Source organism: Oncorhynchus mykiss, chromosome 8 (assembly GCF_013265735.2).
Source record: "Oncorhynchus mykiss isolate Arlee chromosome 8, USDA_OmykA_1.1, whole genome shotgun sequence".
NCBI lineage: Eukaryota > Metazoa > Chordata > Actinopteri > Salmoniformes > Salmonidae > Oncorhynchus > Oncorhynchus mykiss.
Window position 1 is genome coordinate 64758096 of NC_048572.1, and position 15145 is coordinate 64773240.

Here is a 15145-nt window from a genome sequence, read left to right on the forward strand (position 1 = left end):
AATGCTGGGGGAGAACCAGAGTGAGTCATGTGACATGTGTACAGTAAAGTAGGCTATTTGTACTAAAAATGTAGCCAGTCTGAGAAAGATGTCAGTGACCAGTTTGTGTGATGGTACAGTAGTATTGTAGCTGAGTTGATTAAATTAGATGCAATGGGAAAGTAACACTGCGACTACTTCGCTCTCCAACCAAGTTGCATGAGTTGAGGAGCAAACTACATCAACGAAATTCAGCAGGTCTTGGAGGACCAGAAGCAGTTTTTTAATGAACTTCCACTGTCCTCCAAGAGTTGCTGAATTTCACTTTTAATCTAATTCGATGAGCATTTATTTTGTGGTTTACTGGAAAAGTTTATTATGGTAAAATTTGACAATTGTTAATACATCATAGTATGACATGTACTGTAGCCTGTAGTGTCCACATTTAGTTGTACAACTCCAAAATACATCAAAAACAGATATTGGTTGGATGCTTGTGTTTCAACAATATTAATTCAGCATGTGTCCTATATATATTTGGTACAAAGAAAATCACAACATAAAAAGTAAAGTAGTACATCATGAACATCAGCTATGCTCTCAAATCACTGCCACAAAGCACAGTTTCAACCACAGTATATACCATTATTTAGTCAAACAATTTTACAGAGAAAAGTTTGATGTCAAATCAGAATGATGTACCCAAATACCCAACACATCATTATCCACAAACACTTTCAAAGTCGAAGCGCAGATCAGTTGTAATTGATCCTTTGGATCCCGTCTCAACTTCTTTAATGATGAAGTTGTTTTGGAGTGATTGCTTATGTTCGCTTAGCTACTAAGTATGATATGAGTTCAGAGAGTGAAAAGCATTATCATCCAATGTTGTCAGAGAGAGAACAGAACAATTAGCAAACACATGGCTGAATGAAATATTTACTTCAGATGCTTTCTATAGTTTTGGTTCTTTTCAAGGATGTTAGGTAATTCTTCATGTAAATGCTTTCTCTCTGTAAAGTATAAGCTGTACTATAAACATGAAGAGTTAAAATGTCTGTTTTTCTCAGCCAATCTCCTTCTCTGGTGGTATGCTCATTCACCTTGTAGGCTTTTTGTGCAGAATTTATGTAAGTAAGACATACAGTATGTGTATATATATTTATCGCTGCGCCCATAAACATGTCTAATATGACCATTATTGATTTGTGATGGATTATGTCGATGTTGTCAGATGTTGCTGAAATTGGCTGTAAATCTTAGAGCATCAAACCTCATCTCCATCCATTTCTTCATTCATCATCATGTGCAGAGATACACACATACAGTCCTTGTATCAAATCATGTCTTCAGAGAGTTACTCTTGAATACAGTTCCAAAAAATGGACGAATCTAATTGGAATAGTGAACTTTCTGTGCTTCAGAAGGCTTGATAGGGGAATGGAGTAAGTACAGGGTGGCTGCCCAAGTTCCATAAACTTTCATGAAGAAATGTTTTATTTTGGTCCTGGGCTTTCCTGCCTTTTAAAGTATTTGGCCATTTTAAAATAAGGTACGAAGAATTACCTAAAGAGATGTTCAATTCCAGTTCCTTGTTCCTGGAAAAGCAAAGTTCAAATTCACTAAAACACTCAAATATACAAAGTACAACATACTGCACTTCAGTAACAGTACAGGGAAACTATAGGAGATATCTCTCAAGAATACACAGAATTATTCAGAGAAATGTGTAATCCCTTCCAATGCAGCATATAGATACAGATGTAACCAGAAAATAAAAATACATGTATATATTTATAGTTTATTTTGACATTGAACTCAGGATCATTAACTGAAGTTCACCTTCTCTGGAAAAGTTGGCCTTGCATTAAAATAGTAAAAAAAAAGATTCCACACAGCTGCACAGTCTCTATCTGGTCTGGCCATCAGAAAGAGCTATGGCCTATAATTGCGTTGGAAGAAATAAAAGGGCACTTTGTAAAAAACTCGGGCTGCAACATTTGTCCTCATTTTCTGAGAAGAGAGATTACAGTCAGTTATAGTTCATAGTTCATCCTCCTAGCTCCGGCCCCAGAAACAGGTCAGGTAGTGTGTTAGGAGTCACGGTCGCTGTCCTCAGCCCCGTACATGTCAGCCAGTTTCCTGAAGCGGGGCCCCCAGTCACTGAGGTAGTTGTAGTCCTGGTCCCCTTCAGAGGAAGCTGACCCCAGGGAGCTGAGAGACTCAGCCACTGAACCGGTTCCCTCGTAGGCATATGTGGCCAGAGAGTCATAAGGGGGGGCGGTGGGGTTATTGTCGTTATCCTGCACCCGCTGGTTTATGAAGTCCCGGACATCGGCGTTGTCCCGCGATGGAATGACTGTCTGTCTGAGAGGGGGGTACAGAGTGTCCGAGGGGATGATGTCCCGCCTCTGCTTGCTCTCCTCGATGGCTTCGGGGTTACGCAGAGCCCCGATGTCGAAGGCTTGGGTGTCCTCCTCTCCGCCCCCCTCGTCGTTGTAGCTGACGACGTTGTCTCGCACGTCCTCTTTAGAGATGATCAGAGGCTCCTTTTTCTTCTGCTTCTTCAGTGCCGCAAACAGAACTATGATCACTGAGAAACAGAGAGAGGGAGAGAGACAGAAAGAGGGAGGAAGGGAGAGAGCGACGGAGATAGAGACAGATAGGGAGAGAGTGACAGAGATAGACACAGAGAGAGAGACACAGAGAGATGGAGAGAGAGAGCGAGGCAGCGTTAGCAAGAGGTTTGCTGTTCAGGGCTGGTTGATTTCATCTTATCTCGCTGCTCATGCTGCAGTGAACACTGCATTAGAACACGGGCTGCTTCCTGCAGCCCAGTACTACAGCGCAGTAACAATTTAGAAACGACTGCAGTTGAGATGCTGAAAAATGTTTTAATTTTGCAAATGTTTTACTAGATTGCAACTAGTAACTTATAGATAACCAGAAAATGGTGCCACGTTTAATAAATACCTTTCCATTATATGTAGTTAATGGTGCTGAAGTAATATATTGGGGTAATCGCATAACATTATTTTTCATTAAAGTAACTCCTGGTGTATCAGGGGTTATTTTTACTGCCTGTCTACTATCCTGTCTACAATCTGAATCCCATTGAACTTGTTGTGATCCTCCATAAATAACACGTTTGCCGTACACAGCCAAGAATGAAATAGACGGGAATTTAGGGCATTCTCAGAGGTGCCTGTGTGTGTGTGCGTACTCGTATGTATACACATTCAGGTGATATACAGGAGGGTCAAATTGAACATCTAAAATATAGCAACTACACTAGAACCTGTGGAATTTCTTATTAAAGAGAGATATTTTACATACTGTACATTAATGTGAATGACTAAACTGGAGATGGAGATGGTCAGAGCCAGACAGACAAACAGACAGCTATAGTCAATGAGGACTCAATCAACATACTGTACTCACACAGCCAGCCAGATAGACAAACAGACAGCTATACTCACTGAGGAGGATAATAACACAAAGCAGGATAGCCACCAGGGCCCCGGTGCTGAGTCCAGCTGAGCTGGTCTGGGCCTCGGCGTTGCACAGCTCCATGTTGCCCTCGCGGTCGCAGGTGCACACGCGCACCGTCAGCGTCCCCGTGCTGCTCTGCATGGGGAAGTCCCCGTCTGTGATCACCACAGGAACCAGGTAGACGCTCTTGTGCAGTCGGCTGTAGCTGGAGCGCCGGGTTAGGACGCCAGCTGTGTTATCTAGAGGGAAACAACATACATTTAACACACATGTTAAGACTGATGTAACAGCCACATTATACTGTGTTATACGGCTATGAAGGGTGACTGATTGCACATAGACTGCAGAATTGCCTTCCAGCCTGGTTCATTGGATTCATTGGAATAACCATAAGGTGCCATAATCATGTATGCAGTTAGGCATTATAACATATTTACTATAATGTCAAATCAAATTGTATGTCACATGCTTCGTATGACCACAGGTGTAGACTAACAGTGAAATGCTTACTTACAGGTCCATTTCCAACAATGCGGAGTGAAAGATAAGATAAAACATTTAATAGAAAATATAAATAGTATAAAAAATATAAATAATCAGGTGTTGACGGCGTTTGACTATGATAGAGACCCAAACATAATATCAGGTGTTGACTGTCTATGATAGAGACCCAAACATAATATCAGGTGTTGACTGTGTATGATAGACACCCAAACATAATATCAGGTGTTGACTGTGTATGATAGAGACCCAAACATAATATCAGGTGTTGACTATATATGATAGACACCCAAACATAATATCAGGTGTTGACTGTGTATGATAGACACCCAAACATAATATCAGGTGTTGACTGTGAATGATAGACACCCAAACATAATATCAGGTGTTGACTATATATGATAGACACCCAAACATAATATCAGGTGTTGACTGTGTATGATAGACACCCAAACATAATATCAGGTGTTGACTGTGTATGATAGAGACCCAAACATAATATCAGGTGTTGACTGTGTATGATAGAGACCCAAAGAGATCCTACAGTACAGTACTCACCTCCATTGTCTCTGACTGTGAAGTTGCCTCTGTAAGCTCCCTCCGTAGCCAGACTGAAGAAGAACTTGTGTCCACCTGCGGGGTCATCTGCATCCAGCGCACTCACCGTCTGGATCTTCTGTTTACAGGATAAACAAAAACGGATTCATATTTAAAAAATAATATGTGTGCTGTCAGATAGCAATTCATATAGTAAGGTATTCTTTGGTTTTCCAGCCTGGCAATATTGACGAAAATTGGAGGCTAAAATTGGAGGCTAGAGACCATGCATATAGACATAACAGATTGGTATGTTTATTTAATTAATGACAAAAATAAATAACCATTTTGGAAGATCCATTGTAGATGATTGTATTGACTTCTCTCATGGGACATTGCATGGTAAACAGGAGGGCAGCAAACACAAACACAGAAGAACCAAGGATGGGCCTCTGAATTAATTATGAATAATGACAAGAGGGATGAAGGAGGGATAAAAGGAGAAGGAGTAGAGGAATAGACATGTGGTGGGCACCTATTGAAACATGTCCTTGATGTGTGACAGCTACTGTCACCTGCCATGACAGATCATCTCATCAGCTGCCAGAGAAAGTAGACCCTGGAGACCAATCACTTCCCCAGAGGAGTGCAGCACTCATCACAATGCTTTATCGTCATTTGTGGTATTCTTGGGCATATAGCCTATTGTAGAACCTCTAGATGTCACAATGATATAGAGTAATTATAGCAATGAGAATAATTAATTCATGTCAAACACTATCTATCATGGGACCTAAGTGGAGGATCTGCGTTCCGTACCTGTCCAGCCTTGGTCTTTTCACAAACAAACGTCTCGTAGAAAGAGGCAAATGTTGGTGCGTTGTCGTTGACATCTAGAAGGCGGATATAAACAGGCCCCCGACTGGTCTGCAGAGGTTTGTCTGTAAAGCAAACATTCACATAAAAAGCTATTATGAATAATAACTGTAATAAATAATTATATGATATTTGTTTTTTGAATGTTTCAAAACAGGGCAGAATATAATAATTGAACTCCATAGCCTTGGTAGAATAGTTTGTATTGTGAATTCATGTGCATGATAAAGCTGAGAAAGACATACTGAACTCTGTTGCGATAACAGAAATGTTGTGCCAGGCAGCTTCTTCTCGGTCGAGAGGTCTTGTGATGAATACGGACCCATTCCCAGAATGCACGTTAAAAAGCCGGTCCAGATCTGTGCGACGATCAATGGAGTACCTAGATACGATAGATACACAAAATGTAAGACAATGATTGAAAGCATGGAGGTTTGTGAAATATTTGACAGGGTTTACTACAGGCTTTTAAAACAATACACTTCTATTTTCTACCACTCACCAACATCTCCTACTGTATTTGACACCCCCTTTTCACTCAATAAGTTTAAAACTTTCTCAGTCCACTCATTCTCTGCCCTCTCTGTATGATAACAGCAGTTGATTCTGAATACTGCACGCCCGGAGGATCTGCCCTAAACAGACAGTGGGACTTATATCACTCTATTTTAATACCTGTACTGGAGAGGGAACAGCTCTGAACAGTGGCACCGACCAGACCAGCCCTAACAGTTTCATCATCCAGCAGATTACGCAATGATCCTGTTATTTGTTCATACTAGATGCCCTTTCAGTGTATTTCCATGAGGAGTGGTAATTTAAGGGACTTTGGACATTGAGAAGAACTCACTAAAAAAGGTGTGTGTGGAGATGGTGCAGAACACACACCTTGTGCTTTGCTTAATATGGACACGACTTCTTCTAGACTCCCAAATTAATGAGATGACCTATCCAACTCTAATCATTCTACAGTTTCAAAACTACTGTAACATAACCTTTAACATCCATCAAATTACCCATGATACAAATGACTATAACCAATCTCTCCATTACCTGTGGGTGGTAGGTAAAAATGAGTGGGCGGGCTAGAGGGAAAGCAAAGCAGTGCTCTAACTAACCTGACTGGGCTGTTGTATCCATCCGGGTCCATGGCCCTGACAGACCCTACTGCAGTACCCACGGCTGCATCCTCCTTCACCTCCATCACGTAGCTGGCTCTCTCAAACAGAGGAGGCTCATCCACATCCTCTATACCAATCCTGACTGTGGCCATGTCCTTGGTGGGTAGGTACCCTAGGAAACGAGTGTCCAAGGTCTGAGTGTTCTGTACCTGGATCTCCAGTGTGTAGGATCGAGTCTTTTCATAGTCCAATGGCTGCAAGGACAGGGATACAGTGACAATAGAACATGGTAGGGGAGTCATATTCTGCACTGATGCAGTACGGTTATGTTTTGAAGTGTGTACTTATCATACAATAACAGATACAGTAATAGAGTTCCTGATGGTCTGATGACCTCAGGTCTAACAAAGCAGGCACTGTAGTTATGGGTGACTATACAGTAGATGTAATTTACAGGAGTAATGGCTGTTACCTTTCCAACAGTAATGATGCCTTCCTGTGAGTCTTTGTCTGTGATGACATCGAACATGTCCAAGCCATCCCCGCCGACAACGTTGTAGAACATCTCTGCATTCTTGCCAAGATCTTTATCCACTGCTTTGATTCTGCCAACAGGAGTTCCAGCTTTCATGGATTCTGGAACGCTGAACTGATATATGCCTGAAACATGAACATAAACAGACACACATGGAAATCAAGAATGTTCTGTATGAACCTGAGATCTACAGAACTTTATATTGGAATATCGGCAACATTCACCGCCATTTCACACCACTCAAAACCAATTGCCTCCGTAATTATGTTGGCGAGAAGAAGAAAAGTGTGTTAACGAAACAGAACCAGAATGGCCTAGAACCATGAGACAGAATTGCATAAGCGTGTCAGAAACAGAAGAGATTGTTGGTCTTCCTCTGGCATAGAGACTGAGTGGTTTACTGTGCCAGGTCCTCATCCACACATCTATGTTTCTGACACTAACACATTTGTCTTAAGAAACTATTCACACCCCTTGATTTTGATGAGTTACAAAGTGGGATTGAAATGTATTTACAGTGCCTTGCGAAAGTATTCGGCCCCCTTGAACTTTGCGACCTTTTGCCACATTTCAGGCTTCAAACATAAAGATATAAGACTGTATTTTTTTGTGAAGAATCAACAACAAGTGGGACACAATCATGAAGTGGAACGACATTTATTGGATATTTCAAACTTTTTTAACAAATCAAAAACTGAAAAATTGGGCATGCAAAATTATTCAGCCACCTTAAGTTAATACTTTGTAGCGCCACCTTTTGCTGCGATTACAGCTGTAAGTCGCTTGGGGTATGTCTCTATAAGTTTTGCACATCGAGAGACTGACATTTTTTCCCATTCCTCCTTGCAAAACAGCTCGACCTCAGTGAGGTTGGATGGAGAGCATTTGTGAACAGTAGTTTTCAGTTCTTTCCACAGATTCTCGATTGGATTCAGGTCTGGACTTTGACTTGGCCATTCTAACACCTGGATATGTTTATTTTTGAACCATTCCATTGTAGATGTTGCTTTATATTTTGGATCATTGTCTTGTTGGAAGACAAATCTCCGTCCCAGTCTCAGGTCTTTTGCAGACTCCATCAGCTTTTCTTCCAGAATGGTCCTGTATTTGGCTCCATCCATCTTCCCATCAATTTTAACCATCTTCCCTGTCCCTGCTGAAGAAATGCAGGCCCAAACCATGATGCTGCCACCACCATGTTTGACAGTGGGGATGGTGTGTTGCTTTTACGCCAAACATAACTTTTTGCATTGTTGCCAAAATTTCAATTTTGGTTTCATCTGACCAGAGCACCTTCTTCCACATGTTTGGTGTGTTTCCCAGGTGGCTTGTGGCAAACTTTAAACGACACTTTTTATGGATATCTTTAAGAAATGGCTTTCTTCTTGCCACTCTTCCATAAAGGCCAGATTTGTGCAATATACGACTGATTGTTGTCCTATGGACAGAGTCTCCCACCTCAGCTGTAGATCTCTGCAGTTCATCCAGAGTGATCATGGGCCTCTTGGCTGCATCTCTGATCAGTCTTCTCCTTGTATGAGCTGAAAGTTTAGAGGGACGGCCAGGTCTTGGTAGATTTGCAGTGGTCTGATACTCCTTCCATTTCAATATTATCGCTTGCACAGTGCTCCTTGGGATGTTTAAAGATTGGGAAATCTTTTTGTATCCAAATCCGGCTTTAAACTTCTTCACAACAGTATCTCGGACCTGCCTGGTGTGTTCCTTGTTCTTCATGATGCTCTCTGCGCTTTTAACGGACCTCTGAGACTATCACAGTGCAGGTGCATTTATACGGAGACTTGATTACACACAGGTGGATTGTATTTATCATCATTAGTCATTTAGGTCAACATTGGATCATTCAGAGATCCTCACTGAACTTCTGGAGAGAGTTTGCTGCACTGAAAGTAAAGGGGCTGAATAATTTTGCACACCCAATTTTTACGTTTTTGATTTGTTAAAAAAGTTTGAAATATCCAATAAATGTCGTTCCACTTCATGATTGTGTCCCACTTGTTGTTGATTCTTCACAAAAAAATACAGTTTTATATCTTTATGTTTGAAGCCTGAAATGTGGCAAAAGGTCGCAAAGTTCAAAGGGGCCGAATACTTTCGCAAGGCACTGTAATTGTCATTTGTTTGTCAACGATTTACACAAAATACTCTGTAAAATCAAAGTAAAAAATGATTGGAAGTCAAATATTAATGGAAAATATTTTTAAAAATGTATTAGAAAAGTATTTAACCCACTGGGTCAATACATGTTAGAATCTTTGGCAGCGATTACAATTGTGTATTTTTCTGGGTAAGTCTCTAAGAGCTTTGCAAACATGGATTGTATAATATTTGCCCATTATTCTTTTTTTAATTCTTCAAGCTCTATCAAGTTGGATGTTGATTATTGATAGACAGCCATTTTCAAGTCTTGCCATATAGTGCATTCGGAAAGTATTCAGAATTCTTGATTTTTTCCACATTTTGTTACGCTACAGCCTTATTCTAAATTAGATTTTTTTAAATCCCCTCATCAATCTACACACAATACCACATAACGACAAAGCAAAAACAGGTTTTTAAATTTTTCTGCAAAATGATTAACATTAACAAACAGAAATACCTTATTTACATAAGTATTAAGACCCTTTGCCATGAGACTCAAAATTGAGCTCAGGTGCATCCTGTTTCCATTGATCATCCTTGAGATGTTTCTACAACTTGATTGGAGTCCACCTCCGGTAATTTCAATTGATTGGACATTATTTGAAAAGGCAAACACCTGTCTTCTTAGAGTTTGCTGTCCAGCCAAACTGAGCAATCGGGGGAGAAGGGCCATGGTCAGGGAAGTGACCAAGAACCCAATGGTCACTCTGACAGAGCACTAGAGTTCCTCTGTAGAGATGGGAGAATCTTCCAGAAGGACAACCATCTCTGCAGCACTCCACCAATCAGGCTTTTATGTTAGAGTGGCCAGAAGGAAGCCACTCCTCAGTAAAAGGCACATGACAGCCCGCTTGGAGTTTTCCAAAATAGGACCTAACCAGGAGACCAGGAGACCAGGAGAAACCAGATTTTCTGGTCTGATGAAAACAAGGTTAAACTCTTTGGCCTAAATGCCAAGCGTCATGCCTGGAGGAAACCTGGCACCATCCCTACGGTGAAGCATGGTGGTGGCAGAAACATGCTGCGGTGATGTTTTTCAGCTGCAGTGACTGGGAGTCTAGTCAGGATTGAGGGAAAGGTGAAAGGAGAAGAGTACACAGAGATCCTTGATGAGATGCCTGCTCCAGAGCACTCAGGACCTCAGACTAGGGTGAAGGTTCCCCTTCCAACAGGACAACAACCCTAAGCACACAGCCAAGTTGTTGAATGTCCTTGAGTGGATCAGCCAGAGCCCGGACTTTAACTTGATCGAACATCTATGGAGAGACCTGAAAATAGCTGTGCTGGGACACTCACCATCCAACCAGACAGAGCCCGAGAAGATCTGCAGAGAAGAATGGGAGAAACTCCCCAATTACAGGTGTGCCAAGCTTGTAGTGTCATACCCAAGAGGACTCAAGAGGACTCAAGGCTGTAATCGCTACCAAAGGGGCTTCAACAAAGTACTGAGTAAAGGGTTCGAATACTTATACCAATGTGATATTTCAGTTTTATTTGTAATACATTTGAAAACATTTTGAAAAACCTGTTTTTGCTTTGTCATTATGGGGTATTGTGTGTAGGTTGACGAGGGAAAAAAACATTTAATCAAATTTAGAATAAGGCTGTAAGGCAAAAGTCAAGGAGTCTGAATACTTTCAGAATGCACTGTAGATTTTCAATCCGATTTAAGTCAAAACTGTAACTACGCCACTCAAGAACATTCAACGTCGTCTTGGTAAGTAACTCCAGTGTATATTTTGCCTTGCACATTAGGTTATTGTCCTGCTGAAAGGTGACTTTGGGTTAGTCTTGTGAAGTAACTACAATGTTGTTGATCCATCCTCAATTTTCTCTTATCACAGCTATTAAACTCTGTAACTGTTATAAAGTCACCATTGGCCTCATGGTGAAATCCCTGAGCAGTTTCCGTCCTCTCCTTCAACTGAGTTAGGAAGGACGCCTGTATCTTTGTAGTGACTGGGTGTATTGATACACCATCCAAAGTGTAATTAAGAACTTCACCAAGCTCAAAGGGATATTCAATGTCTCCTTTTTTTGTTACCAACAGCTGCCCTTCTTTGTGAGGTATTGGAAAACCTCCCTGGTCTTTGTGGTTGACTCTGTGCTTGAAATTCACTGCTCGACTGAGGGACCTTACAGAGATAATTGAATGTGCGGGGTACAGAGTTTTGGTAGTCATTCCAAAAACATGTTAAACACCATTATTGCACATAGAATGAGTCCATGCAATTATTATGTGACTTATTAAGCGCATTTTTACTCCAGAACTCGTTTTTCTTTTAAATAGAAAAATACCAAAGATCTTAGTCAGATGTAAAATTGAGCAACTAAGATCTACTCTTCAAAAGTGTCAAAATGAATGCTAGATTCCTTGAGTTATCTTAGAATAATTCCTTCTATTTTGAGGAAGCGTATACTGGCTACGGCGTCTCAAAATGGACAAACAGTACTATTGACACTTTTTTTCCCGTTTTTCAAGCAAAGGTCTTTTAAGTGAGTATGCGAGCACACTGGTTTGGTTCGGCTAGCCGAGTTCAGCAAGGCACCAGCCGAACTGTATGAGTGTATGAGTGCTGACGCCACTCATACACACAGCACAATGACACGGTTAAAAAACAAATTCTTGTTACCAACATGTCACTCACTGACACTACCACTAATACTAGGACTACTATGAATGACATTACAAATTACTACTTCAAGTACCAGTATAATACCAGTCACTGTACTCAGTACTCACTCTGGGAGAAGCGCGGGGGGTTGTCGTTGACGTCTGTCAGGGTGATATTGACCATGGTGGTCCCGGTTAAGCCGCCCCTCTGGCCCGCCATGTCCTTGGCCTCAATCACTACCTGGTAGTGTTCCCGCTTCTCCCGGTCCATCTCTCCAGGCCCCAGGGCTGTCCGGATTATGCCTGAGGACAAACCAGAGGAACACAATATTAATGTGTCATATAATATAATGAGATGTATTGTTAATTAGCTAGCTAAGCACGTTTTTCCTTCTCTGGTCCTGTAGGGCTGTAGGGATCGCTCGTGGAGCCACCATGTCAAACAGATTTAAATGATACGGTATAGTTTGAGAATGACCTAATATATGTAGGTGTCCTTGATTTAACTAATGTATCAGCAAATATTATAGTTATAATTACCAATGGGAGTAACGTAACTAATGTTTATGACTGGTATAAGAGAGATGCACCTTCTGCAAAGAAATGGTCACCACATCAGAAAATAAAAACAGTTTCACATTGCTAAGACCTCATGGTAGGATTTAACAAGAAACATTTACTACTGTATTTACAGTTGAAGTTGGAAGTTTACATACACCTTAGCCAAATTTAAACTCAGTTAAACTCAGATTTTCACAATTCCTGACATTTAATCAGAGTAAAAATACTCTGTCTTAGGTCAGATAGGTTCACCACTTCATTATAAGAAAGTGAAATGTCAGAATAATAGTGGAGAGAATGATTTATTTCAGTTTTCAGTTCTTTCATCACATTCCCAGTGGGTCAGAAGTTTACATACACTCAATTAGTATTTGGTAGCACTGCCTAAGTGGATGTAAACTTCTGACTTCAACCTAATTATTTTTATGAGACAGTGAAAATGGCAACTGACCCAACATCCATCCTACGCAATAATGTCTGGCCTGGCCTGGCCTGGCCTGGCTTGGCTTGTTTGAATGGGTTCTATAATCTATGATATGACTGTTTTCAGATTAACCCTTAGAAACATCTATTTTTTCCAACGTTCGTAGGATTTCATGTCCTCTGGTGTGACGGGGACCTTATCGTCCATGTCACATCAGGGATGAACCATATCGCTGTTAAGCCACACAATAATCTGCCGGTTGGAGGCTTTTTTGTTTCCATTTCCTTTTTGTTTAAACACAGAACCAGCAACGAGAGATGTTCCAGAGTGCACATTAGAAATGATTAAATGTTTCAGTCTACTTTGGAAAATGCACAGGGGGCTGAGAGAATAGTAACTGCTCTGGAAGTCTGACTCTGAACATTACATTGCATTACAGTCTCTCTCTTCATTGTAATAATAATTGCTTTGAGGGATTAAACAGCATTGCTGCTGTTTCAGACAGACAGACAGACATCACACAGAAAGACATAAAGGCAGGCAGGCAGACAGACGGACCTGTGTCGGGTTCCACTGAGAAGTACGGGTGCCCCTGGCTGATGCTGTATCGTAGTTTAGCGCTGTTCCCGTACATGCTGTCATCTGCGTCCGTGGCTGTTACCTGGGTGACTGAAGTACCTGAGAATGGAAGATAAAAAAGGCTTTGTGTAATCGCTGAGGATGAATACGAACTCACATCCACACGATCAAAACCATACATGGTATTTTACACTTTAAGTTCCCATTGACCTTGAAACCGTGCTGATCTTTTATCATCAAAGGGAGTTAAATTGAAGGGTCATGACGTTGAAATGTCGAAAGTCAAATTAAAGTTAAAGAGCACATACCCATATTGGACCTCTCTGGTACACTGACAGTGTAAAGCTCCTCAGTGAATATTGGCTCGTTGTCGTTGATGTCATGGAGTTTAACAATAAACTCTGTCTCCGGCTCCAGTTTTATGCCTGTGTTCTTGTTGACCACGGTGGCTCGGAGGGTATAGAAGGCCTTATCCTCTCTGTCCAGTCTCTTATTGGCATGGAGGTCGCCATTGTTTTCATCAATGGTAAATATGTCTCCAGCCCCGTCCCCACTTAGAATGTATTTCAGGGTTCCATCCCCCCTGTCCATATCGGATTGGAGCTGCCATAAAAAAACAAAAGAATAGTCAACATATTTGTCTCCTGTGAGAAATGGGGCCTTCAGAGAGATGACAGCAAGGCAAATACTGGATGTATACTGCACTATACAGTATATACAAAAATATGTGGACACCCCTTCAAATGAGTGGATTCGGGAATTTCAGCCACACCAGTTGCTAACAGGCGTATAAAATCAAGCACACAGAAATGCAATCTCCATAGACAAACATTGGCAGTAGAATGGCCTTACTGAAGATCTCATTGACCTAGGATTCCACAAGTCAATTTGTAAACTTTCTGCCCTGCTAGAGTTGCCCCGGTCAACTGTAAGTGGTTATTGTGAAGTGGAAACTTCTAGGAGCAACAACAGCTCAGCCTCGAAGTGGTAGGCCACACAAGCTCACAGAACGGGACAGCCGAGTGCTGAAGCGCGTAACGCATAAAAATTGTCTGTCCTTGGTTACAACACTCACTACCAAGTTTCAAACTGCCTCTGGAAGCAACGTCAGCATGAGAACTGTTTGTTGGGAGATTAATGAAATGGGTTTCCATGCCCGAGCAACCGTACACCACCCTAAGATCACCATGCGCAATGCCAACTGTCGGCTGGAGTGGTGTAAAGCTCGCAGCCATTGGACTCTGGAGCGATGGAAACGCATTCTCTGGAATGATGAATCACGCTTAACCATCTCACAGATGGACAAATCTGGGTTTGGCAGATGCCAACTGTAAAGTTTGGTGGAATAGGACTATTGGTTGGGGGCTGTTTTTCCTTGTTCGGGCTAGGCCCCTTAGTTCCAGTGAAGGGAAATATTAATGCTACGGCATACAATGACATTCTAGACGATTCTGTGTTTCCAACTTCATGGCAACAGTTTGAGGAAAGCCTTTTCCTAGGCAAGTCAGTTAAGAACACATTCTTATTTTCAATGACGGCCTAGGTTTGTTAACTGCCTTGTTCAGGGGCAGAACGACAGATTTTTACCTTGTCAGCTCGGGGATTCAATCTTGCAACCTTACGGTTAACTAGTCCAACGCTCTAACCACCTGCTTTACATTGCACCATGAGGAGCCTGCCTGTTACGCGAATGCAGTAAGAAGCCAAGGTAAGTTGCTAGCTAGCATTAAACTTATCTTATAAAAAACAATCAATCAATCAATCAA

At 41.5% G+C, this 15145-nt stretch overlaps 1 protein-coding gene across 3 annotated transcripts in view; it reads right to left on the reverse strand.

Annotated features, from left to right (window-relative positions):
* Positions 1–304: 304 nt before the first annotated feature.
* The window catches only part of cdh6 (cadherin 6), a 35774-nt gene continuing 20933 nt past the window's right edge, over positions 305–15145 (reverse strand). For all 3 annotated transcript variants that reach the window (XM_021613321.2, XM_021613320.2, XM_021613319.2), the window contains 10 exons: positions 13688–13982; positions 13359–13478; positions 11945–12118; positions 6979–7166; positions 6504–6760; positions 5631–5767; positions 5329–5450; positions 4531–4648; positions 3459–3710; positions 305–2572 (listed from right to left, as the gene is read on the reverse strand). In XM_021613321.2, coding sequence (XP_021468996.2) covers positions 2073–2572; positions 3459–3710; positions 4531–4648; positions 5329–5450; positions 5631–5767; positions 6504–6760; positions 6979–7166; positions 11945–12118; positions 13359–13478; positions 13688–13982 — 2163 coding nt within the window. In that variant the 3' untranslated portion in view covers positions 305–2072. The remainder of the gene's footprint in view (positions 2573–3458; positions 3711–4530; positions 4649–5328; positions 5451–5630; positions 5768–6503; positions 6761–6978; positions 7167–11944; positions 12119–13358; positions 13479–13687; positions 13983–15145) is intronic.